The sequence below is a fragment of the Limulus polyphemus genome, unplaced genomic scaffold (assembly GCF_000517525.1).
Source record: "Limulus polyphemus unplaced genomic scaffold, Limulus_polyphemus-2.1.2 Scaffold675, whole genome shotgun sequence".
NCBI classification, from domain to species: Eukaryota; Metazoa; Arthropoda; class Merostomata; order Xiphosura; family Limulidae; genus Limulus; species Limulus polyphemus.
In genome coordinates, this window is record NW_013666285.1 from 334,516 (window position 1) to 354,931 (window position 20,416).

At 32.5% G+C, this 20,416-nt stretch overlaps 2 protein-coding genes across 3 annotated transcripts in view; one reads left to right on the plus strand and one right to left on the minus strand.

The window, feature by feature from the left end:
* Positions 1-18,372, minus strand: part of LOC106459886 (ankyrin repeat domain-containing protein SOWAHA-like) — a 50,515-nt gene extending 32,143 nt beyond the window's left edge. For both annotated transcript variants that reach the window (XR_002610644.1, XM_022386462.1), the window contains exons 1-3: positions 18,242-18,372; positions 10,039-10,100; positions 8,038-8,577 (exon numbers count right to left, since the gene is read on the minus strand). Coding sequence is in view for 1 of the 2 variants with exons in the window: in XM_022386462.1 (XP_022242170.1) it covers positions 8,038-8,577; positions 10,039-10,100; positions 18,242-18,320 (681 nt within the window). In the remaining variant the exon portion in view is untranslated. The remainder of the gene's footprint in view (positions 1-8,037; positions 8,578-10,038; positions 10,101-18,241) is intronic.
* Positions 12,963-20,416, plus strand: part of LOC106459887 (iroquois-class homeodomain protein IRX-6-like) — an 87,656-nt gene continuing 80,202 nt past the window's right edge. The window contains exon 1 of the mRNA XM_022386461.1: positions 12,963-13,019. Coding sequence (XP_022242169.1) covers positions 12,996-13,019 — 24 coding nt within the window. The 5' untranslated portion in view covers positions 12,963-12,995. The remainder of the gene's footprint in view (positions 13,020-20,416) is intronic.

Sequence of the window (20,416 nt, forward strand, 5' to 3'; positions counted from 1 at the left end):
TGTAGTGTTATGGGTTTGTAAGCTTCAAATAATTTAACATTTATTAAAATTATATATGTATACATTAAATAAACAGATGTTATTACCGATTACCTAACAGAATTAAGATTCATACATCGTGGCGTCGTTAAAAACCCTGAACAAGACAGAAGTACAACGATTGGCACTGATAACAAATACTAAAAATGGTGGGCCACACATAACAATTTCTAGAACATATACAACAGACCAACGGAAATAAACTGAATTCGTGAAAGCTGCTGATATATGACACAACAGAATAATAATAATAAAAAAAACATCGGTGTTATTATTTATCAACGTATGAGTTGCATTTCAATTAATTTTCGTCATTTTTAATTCGAAGTATTTGCCTCGAAAACATCGACGGATATTCTGAGCTGTAAAATGCAAAGTAGCAGCGCTACTCATATCTTGCATACCGTATCAAGTACGGTAAAAACGCTAAGGTTGCGAAGACTAACATTTATAAGTACTGGCACATCGCGTCTCACGCCACTGTTGGGCGATGTTTAGTCAGTTGCACACTAACCTCTGAACATAAGTTATACGAGCTACATTGAAACACGGGTAGCGAAAAAACACACACCATATACGGGAATTGATATACTATTTATAGGTATCCTTGAATGCATACTGAGATAGACACTATATTCTTGAGATTTTCGCGTTATACGTGGCTCCAAGTAAGTTATTTTGTCACATAATTAATAAGTTTAACATATATATGGAATTTAGAGAACACAAAGATACAAAATGTGTTGATAAATCACATCTTCAGGATTAAAACATCGTCTTTCATAACAGAGCTTTTAATAAATAAAGAGACGAAATACTAAAGCAAAACTTTTATGGAAACTTAAAACGAAGTTTTTCTGTTTTTAATTTAGTTTTTGCTAAAGATAAAAACAACTTAAAAAGAGGGATTTCTGGAGATGTGTAATTACAACCAAAGATATGGAAAACAAAACCATTTATTTTAACTTATGTGACAGTATGGTATACAGTGCATTCCTAAAACGACTTATATATATTCAGCATTAACGCCTCATAACAGAATCGACTATTTCTACCTAATTGGTTTTAAGTCAGAACAATATACTATAAAATATATTTCGATCTTCCTGTCTGGAGATTTATTCTCCTGAAGAAGAATAGTGAACTATTCGAAAGCGATCGAGTTTTGGATCTCGTTTGAAAACCAGACTTCTTTCTTACTCTTGTGTTCAGGTATTCATCCCGTTCTTTATACATGTTACAGTCTTCAAAACACAATATATAACAGAACAGTGTGAAACGAAAAATTAGATTACTTTTAAATACATTTATTGTCAAGCACAACTGTACCGTGCTCACTACAGGTATCGAAATCCGGTTTTTGACGTAATTTGTTTTTGTCATGAGAGTAAGATTCTAGTGCACAAAAGTTCAACTAGTTCACGTTTAGTTTGTATGTATGGAGACAATATATGGAATTAGTGACAAGAATTTACGTAAAACGTTGGGAGAATTTAAAATATTTATAATAACTACACAGGATCACACAAGTACAGGTCTTAATAATATCAAAATCAACATTAAACACGTATGTACAAACACTGTAAAAAGTTGTTGTAAGTTAAAACAAACAATGAGTTCTTTTACAACAACACAGATTGCGTTGACCAAATACAGAATTACGTGTGGGCTGTTGCAGCGATAGCAACACACAGTATTCTGTTTTGTGTTGAATTTCGCGTAAAGCTACACGTAGAGCTAATTTGGCAGTGATAGACTAGAGGGAAGTCAGCAAGTCAACACCACCCATCTCCAACTCTTGGGCGACTCTTTTACCAACGAACAATGGGATTGAGCGCTACATAAAACGCCCCCACGCTGAAAGGGTGAGTCTGTTTTGTGAAACGGGAATTCGAAATCGCGACCCGCAAATTGCGAGTCGAGCACCCTACTAAAATAGCCATGCCGAGCCCATGTTGTGTTGTTAAGTAACATTGTTTATGACGAGAACAGGTTTGAATAATTCAGGAGTTAGCACATGGTGGACACGAATCGCTCTTCAAATGAGTTAATTTTTAAAACATCGCTTTCACGTAGCGTCAGACTTTAAATTTACATTACAAAATGCCATAATTTTCAGGTAGTACTACGCGTATGTAGGCTGTGTAAAATTTAACGTGCATCAGCCAACACATTTTTATTTTGTTAGCTCACTATGACTGTGTTGTTTTAACTTAAATTTGTGTTGCAGTCATACAAACATCAGACTTAATTTGTGTAGTTTTTAATGCCACCGGGGGGAGGGCATTGTTTTAATTATACCAAGCGAAATATAGAATATTTGGCATTAAGCTAATTTTACCGTGTAAATAAGACTGAAAAAGCACCATGCTCTCGAGAAAGGTTGTTGTATACAACAGCGGGTAGTTCGACGTCAAAATGCACTACATCATTAGGCTATTTAGTCGAAGACGACAGAAATAGTACTACAAAACTTTTATTTTTAGCATTTATGTAATCACCGCAACAATATAAAGGACCTTAGTCAGCTCTCGTCACTGACATTACATTGGACCCGCGAAGTTGAGTGCTTTTGACTTGCTCGTGACATTAAACGTCACGCCTAAAATACCGAATATTGTAAAATATTATGTCTTCAACAGTCCCAAGTTAACGATCGTTTTATAAACTGAACTAATAGTTTTCTTTTTTTCTAATTATATTTTTTGGCGAAATGAACATTAATTTATATTCTTAAATGATAATGTTAATAAATGTTGCTTGGTAGGCCATTGGAAAAAGGGAGGGGGGTTAACAACCTCCTCTCTAGATACGCCCCTGCCTGACATTCAATCATACTATACTTTATAATGACATCTGCAGTTCGCTAATGAAGTTGGATAGTGTGTTAGTTTTTTGTTGTTTTTTTTTCTGTTTCAGCGTATATACTTTGGTACTGGCTCTAAAATTCTGAAAATAACTGAAGATATGCCATAATGTGCAAAAGTAAAAAAACTAAATTAGCTTAATCCTCATGTCCTAGTCATGTGCAAAAGTAACACGTTAAATTAGTTTAATCATCATGCCCCAATTATCTGCAAAAATAACACGTTAAATTACTTTGATCATCAAGCCCCAAACATGTACACACGTAGAACACTAAATCGGAGTGATCCTCAATCATGTGCAAATGTAACATGCTAAGTTAGTTTGATCCTTAAACCCCATTATAATGTATTTTTCCTCTAAACTTGCGTGTGTGTGTAAAGTTTACATTCATGTATTTCTAACTTTTTTTTACACATTTTCATTTTCTTTCTATACGCTACCTTTACTATATTTTTACATACACCTACTAACAATCTAAGCAGAGAGAAATAAACTATGAAAAGAAAAAAAGCAACCGAACGTTATCAGGTAGCGTGCGTGAACTGTCAGAAAATAATAATAATGAAACAATATTAATATGTTGCCCTGTTCGCCCGTCGCATGACAACAAAAAATATATTTCGAAATCGAATGTTCGGTAGTAAGGGCGGTGGCCGCTTATAAAGCTTACATTAGATAATACGTATTTTTGTTGATATTTTAATGATCGCTTCTGTTATTTAATGGACAAAAACAAAGAGACGACCTTATTAATTTAGCTTAAGAAGACTTCTCAAAACATATTTATTTCTGATGTTATATGCAAATTGCTGCTTAGTCAATTTCACCGAATATAGTACAAATGCAGATAGTTGAATTTGGCGCCGAAATATCGCAAACTGGATGAATACTCCCTATAGTCGGCAATACACAAAATGCACTCAGATCAGTCTCGCTGATATACACGCAGCACCAAATTTATTCAAACAATTATCTACCTGACTTTCATACACTGAACTAAATCTGATAAGCAACGTAGATGTTTTAACACTAATAAACTTTTGTGTGTTTAACTTCACTCTCATTGGTTGTTTCCACGTCTCTGAACTGATGGCTTGCAGAATTTATTTAATTTGTTGATGATATTTATATTAAGACTAAACACAGAGCCCCTAAAAATAATTTTATTTGCATTTTTAACACGATAGTATCTAACATGGCTTTGGACACATTCGTACCAAATATTCGCCGAATACTTGTTTCTTATGTTTCATAAATTATTCTAAAAATTCACTATTTTTCATTGTTTTTCTGTTTCCTTAACTTACTCTTTAAGAAGTACCTTTTCTAGACCATCTAAGCAATTTTTTAATTATTTTCAAAAACTTTCCAAATAGTAGACCAGATAAAATATTTCAGACTTATGACTACAACATTTCTAATAATCAGCATTAGTTTGTTTTGTTTTTGAATTTCGCGCAAAGCTACAAGAGGGCTATCTGCGCTAGCAGTCCTTACTTTACCAGTGTAAGACTAGAGGGAAGGCAGCTAGTCATCACCACCCACCGCCAACGCTTGGGCTACTCTTTTTACCAACGAATAGTGGGTCTGACCGTCACATTATAACGCCCCCACGACTGAAAGGGCGAGCATGTTTGGTGTGACGGGGATTCGAACCCGCGACCCACAGACTGCGAGTGGAGCGCCCTACCCACCTGGCCATGCCAGGCCATCCGCATTAGTGTTAGATTTATCACTCAGAGAATGAGGATAGGACATCTGTGGACGACATACTCAATTTCTATTTTAACGGTAGTTTTTAAGACCACAGAGGCCATAATAGAATTTCAATCATACTTAGAGGTGCGGAAACCCTCTCCTGAGTTTCACTGTCATAAAGTCATGGTTTAATTTCTACTATCAGTAACTTGCAGAATGTATTAAGCTTCTTTAAAACTTGTGTATTGCATTGTTATTAGCTTACTATTAAAACAAACCGTTTCAAAGTACTGTTGGTTAGACAACAAGCTTATTAAAAAAGCTGACATGATTTCACTGACTACACAGCCAACATCTTTTCACTGCCCCCTTACGGCATACAAACTGACTACAGCAGCCAACATATCATTTACTGCCTCTTTACATCATACAAACTGACTAAAACATCTGATATGTGTTCACTGCTCACTTAAAGCATACAAACTGACTACAGCAGCCATAATCTTTTCACTGCCCACTTACAGCATAAAAATTACTACAGAAGCTGACATAATTTCACTGCTCACTTACAACATACAAATTGACTACAGAGAACAACCCAAACAAGATGATCCACAGCTGTGGATGCTTCTTTGGAAAGAGAAAAAGCCAATCACCCAAACAGTAGTGGAAATGTAGATCCAATGATGCAGAGATGATTGCTAACTAGCAGCCTCAGCTTGAGTTTTAAAAGTGTAAGAAATCCTCTCAAAAACTTTATCTGAAAGGAAAGGTGCCATATGGAGGTCCCCGAGATAAGACTGAAGAAAGGGGACACCCCAAAAGTAAGACATTCCAACTAAGCAAATTCCAGACACAAAGAAACCAAGTTAACTTGGACACTGCAGAAGGTGAGATCAAAGTCAAGATGGTGAAGAGGTAGGTGTGATTATCTCCAGTGAAGCTGTTGGAGTCATGATGCAGAGTTTACAAAATAAGATGAAGTGTAGATAAACAGTGAAGTAGCTAAGCAAGAGTAAGAAGAGCAGGATGGAGGTAAATGAGAGACAAGTAGGAGAAGGGGGATCCCAAAGTTAGAAGAAGACACTCAAGAGATTGCAGCCCTAGGAAATTTGAAGAATCTCAACTATATGCTATAAAATTAGATACTTGAGGTGAAGAAAAACAAGATAGTTGGAAGTCTGTGCACATCTGAAACAAAAATATCTTCATGAACACAAATATTGTGACATGGGGAAAGAAAGGATTGTAGGAGAAGGAGACTCATGCAGACAGGTAGCCTAATACATGGCAGAAACAACTGGAAAAAAGAGTAAAATTGTCACCTACCTGAGCAATCGAAGCAGCAAAGGAAAAATGTGGGGTTACCCATTCCTCATAAAGAACCAGAAGCAAAGGCAGATGGTGGAACAATTGATCAAATTCATCAAAAAAAAAGAAAAGAAAAAAAGAGGTAGACTCAACTAAAGAACAGGAGCAGGAGGTTGAGAATCCTGAATCTGAGATAAAGGTAGAATAGACTCAACCACCTGGTGCACAAGAATGGTAACATCACTAACCATCAGAGTGCCTCCAGTTGCACTGAAATGAAAGAAGACAACTCCTGCTGTGGAGTGTCAGGACCTCAGGAGGTATGGATATGAGAATTATTTTTGAAATGATCCACAAAACCAGTTTTTGGTTGGTTTGTTATAATTTAAAGTAAGACTACTCAAGTAAAAAACAAGAATATTTATATAAGGTTGAAATGAAAGCTCAAGTAACAAATGCATTGCAAAAATACCATAATTTTTTAATACAAATAATTCAACAAGTCTGAAAACAAGCAGTGATGAAGAAAGAATGGGCAGTTGTTGTAATGCTAGTGCTTATGGGGTTTACTGCACATGGAGGATGTGTTACCCTCCTAATAATGGAGGACTATTGTCTACTGATGAGTACATCGTAGACTGGTGCAGTCCGTGTTAATACATGTAATGGTTGGAGATTTGTTTAAGACTTGTGGCATGCATAAAAACAAACTTCTCAGCAGTGGTGCAAGTTAATAACTATCAGTTGTGCAAAACGGTGAACAACATTTTTGAAGTCAGATTTTCTGAAATATATAGTGAAATTGATGTCAGTTCACAGGTAATTCAGAAAACATCAATTTTGACCTCACTTGACCCTTGCAACCTTGAAAATAACCTTTAAGGTGAAAATTGAGAATGCCCTCTTTTAACAAACAATACATGAAATTGTTTAATTGAGGGCTTTTTCCTGCATAGCTGGTCTATTAAATGAAACAATTTCTGGGTCATCAGTTGGTTTATAATCACTTTTTATTATAAACAAACATCTGTTTCTTTCAAATTACCAACTTATCATGGATGTCTTTTTTTAATATAAATATTTATTGATGAAATCTAAAATGCTGATATATTTTTACTTCCATAACTGAAAATATTAATTGTTCTTTTATTTAAGCATTTTGACTGAGATATAAATAAAGTCCACTTTTCCTAACTTTAAATATTTACATACACTTAAATTTTAGTTTTTCTTTACAACTCTTACAAAACTTTCCTCTCATAGATTTATGGGAAATTATACAAGTTTTACAGTAAAAATAAATCAATTTAATAATTAGTGTAAAAAGAAAGGTAGACCAGTGAAACTGCTAGGGTTGGATTAAGAGTGACTCTGGACTCAGGCGGTGTCCCAATCATGGGCCCCCTATTTGTATTGACATCCTGCAGTATATTTCATTGGTGGGCCAAGCAAGAAAATGCTATACAACCTAAAATGTCACTTTTGTACTGGTAAGCCTTGGCCCCGGGCAGCCCCCTGGCTACCAAGTTTCATAACTTTGAATTTATATACATTTAAAAAAAATAACAAACAATTATATCACATTTTATTTCTTAATCATTACTTAGAAGTCAATAAGCAGTAAAACAGATTATGAAATTAATAAATATTTATCAACAAAATTTTTTTCCTAATAGTTTCTAATATTGGCAAATTAATTTAAAACATTCTTTCAATACTTTCTCTTTAATTGGAATTTGTTTTCTGGTCATTTTAATTTGTTGCTTAAGTGATACCACGGTGTTATATTTAAGTCCTAAAAGGTAATGAACATGTAAACAAATACAAAACTGTATATCAAAAGAAAAACTATAGTTGAAGACATACTTCACAAATATAATCGTATAAAAACAGACTAAACAATGTTGTTCAGTCTGTTATCATACGAGTTAATAACCATTTTTATGGTCTGTTAAATGTGCATATACAAGTTTGGTCAGTAGCTCATCTACAGTATTAAGATTGGTAATACTATATTTGTCACATACTAGTTTCATAATCAAAACTTTTAAAATCTATTAATTCAGAGAAAGTTTGATAAATACAGGTACAAATGGTGTTACTAGACATACTTATACATACCTGTGCTAGCTGCCCATCTTCACTAAACTGTTTAACCCTTTCCTCAATTTTAGCTCCTCTATTTTCCTTCCCTCTTCCGTGACTTTTCCGTCGAGGAGGAGGTCTTGGTGGCTGGTTTGTTGGCAAATCCATATTCTGTGGCCTAGAGATTGGCGAAGGTGGTACTTCAACTGGACTACTGACAACATCACAAGGCATGTGAGTTCCCAAAGGTGGTTCACTAACAGCTCTGACAGCACTTAACATAACAGCTTCTAATATACTTGGACTTGACTGGCTGTGGGGAGATTGTAAACTTCCAAGCATTTCAGGAGAACTAGAAGATGCTCTGCTGAGATCTGGTGACATTTTCTTTACTTTCTTTTGATCTTTTCTGCTTTCTCCATCATCAAAGGCAGGGCTTCCTTGAAGTTTCTGACTATACATTTGAGGGGACTTCAGTCCCGACAAATTTTCCAAACTTGATGATGATTTGTCAAGTTCTTCATCACAAAGTTTTATCTCCCAGTACTTTTTTTTTAATGTCAAGTACTTAATACCCTGGGTTAAAAAAATTATTTAAATTGTTGATGCAAATGTTTACACATCTTTTTAGTACTATATCTTAAATGCTAATACTACTTTTCATACAAAACATAAGGTAAGTCACAGAAGAACACTTGGCCAAACACGATCACTCCTCTGCCTACTAAGTCCAATCAACCAAAGCAAAACAAAATGTAGCCCTTCAAATTCATAAACATATATAAAAAAAAAAGACTAATTACATACATACACATTTTTAACACACTAAAACACACATCACATCATCACCTAATTTACTCAATGAGTTCATAACATATAAATAATTTTGCCAAATTACAATTCTGCCAGAATATTTAAATATGTGCCTTATACAAAACCCTTATAGTGCAATAGTTGTAGCTACATTAGCTATAATTTTACAAACACAGTAACAAATGTATGTAATTTGAAACTCTTGAATGATAAGATCTAAAGTTTTATTTACCAATAAAAGTATATAACATGAGTCACAACTCACATCAATTAATATTTTGGTATAATCTTATTCTTTGTTAAACACAAAGCCACACAATGGGCTATCTGTGCTGTGCTTAAGATGAGCATTTAAACCTGGGTTTTAGTGGCATGATCCTTCTCTCTTACTTTATCATGGCAAATGTGTGCCTACCCTCACACCTGCCAAGAATAGTTAGAGTCAGCAGAATCAAACACAAGGGGAGGCTTATGGTCATTTTAATATAACATAGTGACACAGATGAATGTAATTAAGAAACGTTACATCCAGAAATGGATGAAATATTTATTATTTGTCATATAATAAATATTTCCCATTGTTTCAAGACACAGGATACATCCTCAAGAAGCCACTTTAAAACACTACAGCTTAAAAGAAGTTAACAGAAGTTTATTCATTTTGAAAAATAGTTGGAACACTTGTTTTATGTCTTATGTTACTTTATTTTCTATATCAATAGTTCTGTCTAGGATTTCAGCAGTGGTGAGCTGGTAATGAAGTACTTAGTGAAATGAGGCAAAGTATTTTTTTTTTTTTCACCATTGGGATCACTTAGCCCCCAGAAGCCAGTGGATTAAATGTGGAAATGTTAGGGGAACTTATTTTTTTATGTTCAATCTTTATTTATGTGTCAACAGTAATTTATTCTCATATTTTATGCTGAAATCTAGTGTCTTCAACTTTTACATCATCATTATTATTCAAAAACCTGATCAAAAGCAGGGCTTCTGAAAATCATGCTTCAGTGCTGGGCACATCTGTTTATTGAGAGCAAATATTCATATCTTGAATCACAGAACTCATAGATCCTGCATATAAAATTTGAGTGGTTTACACCTTTTAAAAGAACAGATTTCACAAAAACAAAAATGGAAGTATGCAAATACTACATAATGTAGTAGGAAACTATATTTGAAATGAACAATGCATATAACATCTATAAAACCAAAAAATCAACTTACCTCTACTAGTTTAACTGTGGCCAAAGTGTTAATGTAATCCTTAAACTGGTTTCTTGCTTCCACTAAAGGAGAAAAAAATACATCTTATTTGATGCATTGTTTCCCTACATCCAAAAGATGAACAAGTCATATACTTGTAATGTTACAAACCTATAGAGAATCTTATTTCACAGTGACAAAAGAATATGTTAGTGAGAGTAAGCCCTAAAGGTGACCCCATTGCCATGCCATCTATTTGGTCATATAGCTGACCACAGAAGACAGTGATTATCCTTGAGGGCAAGATTAAGTAATTATTCGAACTGTTAAAAATTAAAGCTTGTGTATGTTTTATTTTTGTGAGTAGGGGAAAAGTCTTACTTGTTAGTTTTGATATTGAATCTTTATTCACAAACATTCCACTCGAGGAAACAATACAAATAATCTGAAAGATACTTTTCCCTACAAAAATAAAACATACACAAGTTTTAATTGTCAACAGCTCAAAGAATTACTTAACCTTGCCCTCGAGGATAATCACTTTGTCTTCAACGGTCAGCGATATAATCAAATAGATGACGTGAAAATGTGGTGAACTGTTTAAATTTTATTAGTCACTCTTATTGTGTGTACTGGATAAAAACAAAATAGAACATAGATGCTTAAAATTGACAAATTACCAGGTTTTCATATGATAACTACTGTTTCGTAAGTACTAAAGAATGATTGACATCAAAAAGAAAGAAATAATTCGGTTTTGGAAGTTAATCATCAGTAATTGATACTGTTTTTTTTTCCTAATAGCATTCTTCATTCTAACTCCAATTACAAAATAAATATAATTTGGTTACATTAATCAAAGCAAAATCCTATGGTACCACTCAACCAGATAACAAAATATAGTGTGTAAATTGCTTATTAATCTATAGCTTGAATGGCTGAAGTATTCTCAAATTTAACTGTTTGTGCATACAAATAGGAGAATGGACTGTCTAATAAACTACCATTCTTATTGAAGGATTTACCAATAAAACAATTATTATTTTTAGAAGTGTAGATACTAAAATGTTATGGACTGTACCTACCTGAAGTGGATGAAGCTTCAGTCTCTGGGCTAAGGCCTTCATCAGGTCATGTTTAACAATTCCAACAAAAATATTTTTAATTTATATTTTCATAGAAATCAACTGAGACATGGAGACTAAAACGTATGCCACTCCTTCACTACGCTCTAAGCAGATGGAGTCAACATAACTATTAAACCTAATATTGGACACTTACATCTCAAACGAAAGTTCTACTCAACTAACAGAGTACCATAATTATTTAATTTTAAATAAAATTATCTTATCAAACCAAACTATATAATCACAATATTATCACAGAGTACATAATGATAAATAAAACGTACAACTAAACTACACCAAGGCTGTTTGTTGATAACATGTCAAAGGAAATGTGAAACATATTACAAATAAAATACACTGTACGTAACTATATGCACTACTGTTGAGCTCATATTCCTGAATACAGATGAACACAAACAAGATAAACACCCGCAGTTGTGATGTTTCGTTAAATGTAATAAATAGGCTTCTGTTCACTTTCTGGTATATCTAATCACTAAGAAACAAACAAGTTTTAGCTTTAACAGACTGCCCTTCTCTGTTTCTAGAGTAAAATGATGTTTTGATTCCTATACTGTGGCCTTCTTCATCCTCAAGAAGGCCTCAGTATAGAAGTCAAAATGTTACCCTACTCTAGAAACAGACAGAGCAACCCATTAAAGCCAAAAGTCTACTGTGTTTACACTGCTCAGATTACCCTCGAAATAACTAACAAAGGTTGTGTTCATTTAAAGAGGCTAAGAATGTTCATTATATAGTATCTATGTGTTAAATTTAAATACAATATCAAGGAAGACAGCAAAGGTAAAATATCCTATACTGTACTTCTTAAATTCTTATTTCATTTATTACAAACATAGTATCCAAAACAAAAGCACTTTTCATTTTATATCCACATTATAGGTTGACTATATAGTACATACTTCCCTAAGTACAGGTAAATACGTGATATTCAGTGACAATGTTTAAACATTTTAACAAAACAAATAGTAATTACAGTGGTTTAATACTTAAAAAAAAAGAAATAAGAGGCATAAAGAAACAGAAAAAAGATGTACAAAAAAATATTAATGTCCAGAGTAATTTAGACAACAATTTATTTTATTGAATACTCCGAGACTCTTCAACTGCTGTGACAGATTGACAAGAAATGCACATACACTATTAAATTATTTCTATAGATGTGGAGGATAAGCTGGCTGGAAAAAACTGAAGGGTTGTTATAAATGGAGTTCAGTCAAACTGGTTAAAGTTACAAGTGTGGTATATGTACCTCAAGACTCAATGTTAGGACCTTTGCTCCTTTTGATTTACACTGATGACACAAATGAAGAAATTGTGTATAAGTTACTTAAACTTGCTGACAATATTAAGGTCTGGTGTTGTTGACTGTGAGGAGGAGGACGCTTTAAAAAATGATTTAGATTATTTGAGGAGTGGAGAAAATAAATGGCAGATGGTTTTTAATTATAATACATGCAATGTAATATATATGTGGGTTAAAATTTAAATCATAAATATAATTAAGAAAATTATCTTGGTATTCTTATTGATCTGTCTATTAAGCCTTTCAAGTAGTGTGCTGTTTCTAGTGGTAAGGTAAATAGGATTTTAGCTTGTATTTACAGAAATATGGAATATAAGTCTAAAGAACGTATAATTTCATTGTACAGATTACTGGTTAGGCCTCATCTGAAGTACTGTGTTCAGTCTTGGACTTCTTACTTTAGGAAGGATCTTGATTTATTGGAAAGGGATCAGAGGAAGGCTACTAGGATACCTGGGATTGAAAGGTTGTCATACAAGGACAAGTTAAGATCTCTGAAGTTCTTTTCTCTTGAAAAAAAAAAGATGTTGGAAGAGGATGTGATTGAGGTGATTAACTTTGTTAAGTGAACTCATAGTGATACTACATTATCTTTTTTCATACTTAATGGTGAAAATGGTAAGACTACAGGACACAAATATAAATTTTGGCAGGGTGGGAGTCATCTTCAGCTAAACATATAATATATTTTCCTCAGTAGTTGGCCTTTGGAATGTGTTGTCTTCAGATATGGTGCATGTAGCAAATTTAAGAGAAGACTTGACAAATACTTAACTGATAAGGGTTAGCTTTGAGTGTTTATTTAGGGTTTTTGTTTTGTTTAGTTTATTGGATTGGACAGCCTAGATGGACCAACAGGTTTCTTTGTTTTCCTTAAATTTTATGTTATGTTTTAGTTACCCATTCTTTCCATAATTTAATAAAAAGTTAGATTGAGATTCAGACTATGTAAGTTTATGCAATTAGCTAATTTATTTATTGTTTATTGTCAACAAAAGTGGTCAGTACACTAATCAAAAGTATGACTTGTTACGGTATTGCTTAACAAAACAAACAAGCCAATGTCATTGCTTGTTTCCAGATAGTTTCCTATGCAATGCTTGTTTTCAGTTTTTATTTTATATACAATAAAGTCAATGTGGAAAATATAAGAAGTAGTTATAACACTACAAGCTATGAATAAAATACAAAGAACAAAATTATAAGTTATACTACAAAAAAAAAAGAAGCAAATTCAGTCAAAAATAGTTTTTGTTACATATATAAATTAGGAAGAACTACTACATCTCAAATGGATGGATAACGAATTTAACATACTTTACAGAAAATGATAATTACCTAGAATATATAAATCAAAGCCATAAAATTGTATTTAACTTCAATAATGCTAGGCCTTTACATACCTAACATAACAACCATGTATGTTTGCCTTAAGCAGTTTCAATACAAAAATGTACAAACTAACATTGCTGAAGTGTGTGAAGACATTTAGAAATAAAAACTGCCAAGCCTTCTAAAATAGCTTTTAATAAAATGAGAACTTTAATTATTATGGATTTCATTATGATAAAAAACATATTTTAGAATAAAACATATTCATACATTATACCACAATAATTTTTTTTTCTATCACTATTTTATTTTAATTTCCATCACTTCCATTCCAGTTTTGGTCAAGGTATCCTTTTAACAAAACTCATATTCCATCAAGTTCACAAACAGAAGAAACTTAATCCTTTCTTTATATATGTTTTAACAATTATTTTACAGTCTCTGCTAAACTTCATTAAAAATAAATTTTCTTTATCATTTACTATATACCATTATACATTGTTAGTGAAAAACAAAACAAAAACATCCCACATTAATGATACATATATGTACATTTTTGGTGTAAAATCTGTAATGAATATAACTGCTACATAAAGTATATCTTCATAAACATTTTCATGTTTGTAGACCATACAACCATTTACAGAAGCAAAAATCATGATAAAATGTAGTTTATATAATACTATAACACTTAATAAGATGTTTTAAAGAGCTAGTGTAATATTATACAACACAGCATTTAAGATTATTTTACTAAATTACACAAAGGGTCTAAATTTGGGATTTTCAAATTGTCTAAAAATTACAAAAAACTGCTGTTGAAAATTACAATAAATATACAGAATAAAGTAAACACCTATGTATTCTAGGTCAATCACTCTAAATTTAAGATCATGTAAAGCTGAGAACATCATTGAGTTAACTGGTATAACCAGTCATGTTTGTAGTACCAGCAAAAAATTAGTTATTGTTGAGGTTTATTTACACTCTATAGTTCCAGTGTGACATGCAACAAAGCTCTTAGGGAGCCTTATTTTGGGAATGTTAAGTTTAAGCAAAAAATAAAAGAGTCCTAAATATTTGTCTCACATTACATCATTTTAACAATGAATGAAACATTGAACAATCTTATGGAACAGTTATGATACCTATAAAATATATACATACACTATCCATATTAGACCTATACATTGTCTTAAGATTACTAAATGTATCTAACTGTCACATACATGATATGATCATAAGAATTCTCAGACAGAAAATGTGCATTTACCGTATATCATCTTGTAGTTTTGGTGAAAAAAAAAGGAAAACATCCCACTTTATTGGTACACATGTGTGCATTTTTAATGTATAAAATTTGTTACATGTCATCCACATTAGACCTACAAGTTGACTTCAGATTACTATATACACCAGAAACCAAAATCAGTAATATAGCAAATGCACATTATTCATTGGCACTTCCTTCAGAATAATAAAAAATGAAAACATTGTTTCAGATGAAAAAGCATGTACAGGTATCAAAGTATATTATGCTAGGCTGTGATGTAATCATCATTATACTAAAGCCCTCCATCAACATGAGGGCAGCACATCCTAACTGTGCAATAATTCAACATGAGCAGCTGTAAAATAAAAAAAAAGATTCAAGTATCTCTTCATATCTGATTCTCATCCCAATATTACTTACATTATTTCCTAAAGGTTTTTAAGGATTTTCCACAATCTACATAAATTAGCTGGTTAACTAAAATTTTACTGTTATGATGAAATGACCAACAGGAGGGCAACACATCCTCCATGTGCAATAACTTGAATTCAGAAATTTTTTATTTTTAGGAATTGCCAAAAATTTTGCACTTATTATTTTAAATTTTTACCATTTGTAGTGCAGTCTTTCTTTCCTTAAAGTTCTTGCTTATGTGAAAGTAAGATAACAAGTTTTAAATTTTTCAGTCAAAACATTGATTTAAATTATCTTCATTGAATTTTTTAAAATCTAATTTGTGGCTAATTTAACACAACAAATCGGTTTTAAGCTCTACCCTGTATCATATTCTCTTGAGAGGTTTTTTGTGTTGCAGGCTCAGCCTAATTCTATATGTCTTTAATACATGGAGCTTTTGATACCAACATTCTCATGTTTCCTTCATTATCTGCCTGAGAGGATTTGTCTTTTTTGGAGAATCTCTCTTCTGCTTAATCCCTTGTTTCTCTTGGATGTGCCTATATGTATCCCATTTTGACCTGCCACTGCAGGTATATCCAGAGATCCACTGCATTCTTTTCACCTCTTACTGTCATGTTGGCTCACTTGATCCCATGCAATCCTGGACATCCTTCTCCCCCACTACCCACCTTTCCCAGGCTTCAATCTGTTTGGAGCCACCTATGGCTAAGCAGTAAACCTGTGGGCTTACTTTGCTCAGGTATGTGGATTTTCATATTTATGGTGAGTGCAGCACAGGTGGCACAATGTGTTGCTTTCTGCTTGCCCTACAAATATACCTTTCTACAGATGCCTTGGTTCAGGTGTAAACTGATGAAGAAAGGTCCACCTTTTGAAAATTCTTGAGTTATAAGGTTTTGAAATTTTGCCTTTGATTTTGTCAGCCTAAATGAGGGTAATGGTGTGAATTTAGAGTTTTTAGATTTTCAGAAAGCATTAAAAGATACCACATAAAAAAAGGCTTGTCAAAAAATTAATTCTATAGGCATGGGGATAGGATGTCTCATTTAATAGAAATATGGTATGATGGAATAAAGCAGAAGCATGTTATAAATGGAGTTCAGTCAAACTGGATTAATGTCATAAGTGGGATACCTCAGGGCTCAGTATGATAATGTTAAGCGGGTTTATTCTTTTTGATTTACATCATTCACATAGATAAAGGAATGATCAATAAATTTCTTAAATGTGCTGATGATGGGTGTTGCTGGTGACATAGAGGATGCTGCTGCTTTACAAGTAGACTTTGATTATTTGGTGAGTTGGGCAAATAAATAAAAGATGGCTTTTAGTTATAGCAAATAGACGGTAATGTATATACTTTATCATAATTTAAACTATAACTATAATTTTGATGGGAATAACCTTAAAATTATTATGAAAGAAAAGGATTTTGTGTGTTCTGGTTGATCAGCCTTTTTAAGCCTTCTAAGCAGTTTGCTATTGCTAGTGGGAGAGCAAATAGGATTTTAAATTACATGTATAGAAATATTGAATGTAGGTCTAAACAGATTATAATTTCATTGTATAGTTCACTGGTTAGGACTCATTTGGAGTATTGTGTTCAGTCTTGTGCTCCTTACCTTACAAAGGGCACTGAATTCCTGGAACGGGTTCAGAGGAGGGCCACTAAGATGATACCTCAGATGGAAAGGTTGTTGTATGAGGACAGGTTAAGATCTCTGATATTGTTTTCTCTTGAAAAAACAAAGTGTTATGGAGGATCCAATTGAGGTGTTTAAAATTGTTATGGAAACTTATAGTGTCTAAGCATCCCTTTTTTTTATAGTTAATGGTAATGATGGTAGGACTAGGAGGCACAAATATAGAGTATGGCAGGACAGGAGTCCTCTTCAGCTAAAACAGTTTAATTTTTCTACCAGGGAGGTTGGCCTATGGAATGGGTTCCCTTCGGATGCAGTAGATTCAAAAGGTAGTTTAAAGAAAGGTTCAGTATTAAATAATAAGGACTGGCTTTATTTTTGAATAAATAAATCTTCATCAAAACATGTTTCATTAATATTTAATCCAAAAATTGACCTGTAAGTGTAAGTTTTATGTTAAGGCCTGTGTTACAACAGGAAGAGAGAGAGAAAAATAATGAGTTTTCTATCTTCACAAATACAAGTGTGGAACGTTCGTTTGAAATCTCCCCATTTACTTGCTTCATCTTTCACGACCAGGGTTTGTCACATCAACAATTTCATCGATTATGTACGTTGACAATGGGCATGATCTAATTCTAAATAAATACAATAACATTTACAATAGCCTAATACTAATACGGTAATAGCAGTGAAGTAATAATATTATTTATATAGACTTATTTTTTGTGGCTCACGCAAGACATGTTCACATATTTAACGTTAAATTCTATTTTACATCCTCTTTAGCCTTTAACTTTTAAGATTAATCAAGCAACTTCAACAACCACATACAATTTACAAAATATTCTCATGAGTCATAATTCAATGTACTAGTTCTTACTTTTAATGATGTATGACTATAGGCTCAACATTACTGACGGTAACAACTAAGTTGCTAACAATCTGTATTATAAAATACTACTATTTAGTAATAATACATACGTAACTTTTGTTTTTTATGGTAGACCTAAAAAAAATGTATTGTATATAATTTAGTTGTGAAAACTTTATACTTAACACTTTTTACAGAGCTAAGTTAAACTACTGTCGATCTACTCACCTTGCTTTTCAGGATCACCATTTAAAAAGTATTTCTTGAAATGTTTTACTAAATCTTGATTTTTTACTTTTCCGCCCATGCTTATAAAATATTGCCTAACATCCTCAATAGTTAATTCTTTAAAATCCCCCATTTTGAATGTAATTAAAAGGTGTCTTTAAAATTATTTACAGAGGGCGCTTTAACATTATTGAAACTTAGCAAAATAAAGACCCAAACGCAATTTAAAAATCAAGCAAAACAATTTTACAATTTACTTTTTTTGTCCCCAGTGGCTCATGGTAAGTATACAGGCTTATGACGCTAAAAATCGGTTTTCAATACCTGCAGTGGGCAGAGCAATGTTTAATTTTGCGCTTAACAACAACCAACCCATGCCAATTGTTTTGTTACTTCTTAAAAAGTATTCATCTAGAAAATACAAGTGGAATTATGATTATGCCCAGACGTAAATATTGATAACTCTTCACACTAAATTAATATAACAAAGTTATTTACAAACAATTACGATAAGTATTGATACTTTTTTATTTTCACAAATTTTGGTGTAGTTAGATTATTGTTAATGTGATTTCTCGATTTTATTATTGTAATTGGATGTTTAATAAATTTTATACCATTAATTTTGGACCTGACAATAACCACACTGGACGATTAAAAAGTGTTAATATATATATATTTTCTATTACCTGTATGATGTTTTACTCACTACAGTAAACATATATTTATACAGCCTTTGAAAAATATGCAGCATTGGCGCTATTAATTTATTATTCTGAATTATTTAGCAGACAAGCCGGTTAGCTTAATAACAATAAATATGAAACCCAATCTATTATCCGATTCACAACTTGTAACTGAGCTATACCGGTTTTGGGGCTATTCTCTACTCGTCAGAAACTGTGGCAATGGCAAATCAAATGAACAAGACTAAGCTTCTTATATTAGTGGAGTGTATATGATGAGGAGTGGACTTCCTCGAAGTCGGAATAATTCAGTGAGAAGTGGTGAATGGATCACATGTTGGGCTTCATAGTTATTTTTGGTATATAATTATTTTACTAAATAATTCAGCGGCATTTATTTTTTATTTGTTACTTTTTGTTATTTGGTTTTTAAAAACGTATTGCTATAACGCATCCTATCATTGGGGAAGATTTTTTGGATTATTTGGTATAAATATTGCGAAGTCTAATTTATGTAACGCTAAGGAATTAAATTATTTCTTCAATAACGTTGGATACAGGCTACGCTCACTAGTAGGCCTAACTTTACAAACATATTTTGAACAGAAATTGCAAAATAATAAGCAAACTTCCTCTAGCGAATAAAATTATTTAGTGTTTTATATAAATAAACAAACTTCCTCTAGCGAATAAAACACTAAATAATTAAAATATATAGCCTTCAACACTACCTTCTTCCTGGATTGTGAAATCCCTTGAACAATCTTAATACAGAAACTAAACAGTACACTAAACTTACGATTGCATTATTAGCAATAAAGTCATTATTTATAATTTGAACAAACTGATACTTTCTATTAAACATTACAATCACAATATTAAAAAGTAAACTTGTTAAACAAAGTGTAATAACAATTCTGGTTAACAAAACAAAATCTGATATCTTATTGTCTGTTTCAAAACTATTCATTCACCAGGTCTTTTTGGCGGTTTTCTCTTCTAGGGCTTATACTATGCAAATGATATTGTAACGAATTTGTTATTATATATTTGTTTGAATATCAATGTTTGTTTAGATTAAATTTATATTTAGAAACATACATAGCTTATACTGTTAAATATGTATTGCGAAACTCCCGCCTATTCTCCAAAGTTGTAGAAGATTCTCGAGAGTAAGAATCAACAATATATGCATATACGTAAACGCTTAAATGTAGCTCAGTATTGTTACGTAATCTGAATTTTCTAGAAAACTTTCCCACGGCTATAAATGTAACCAACGCACCGCGCCAGAGAGAGTATCTATTATTAGTTTGCTATAATCAGTGTGCTATAAAACTTCGGATGTTATAACTGTGATTGTTATAACGCTTACCAATTGGAAAACTACAGATATTTTATCAGGAACCAAGTTCGAACATTACAAATTATTTAACTTCAGTGGATTCTCATCGGACATTAGTATTTTTACAAAAACATTACCTAACGT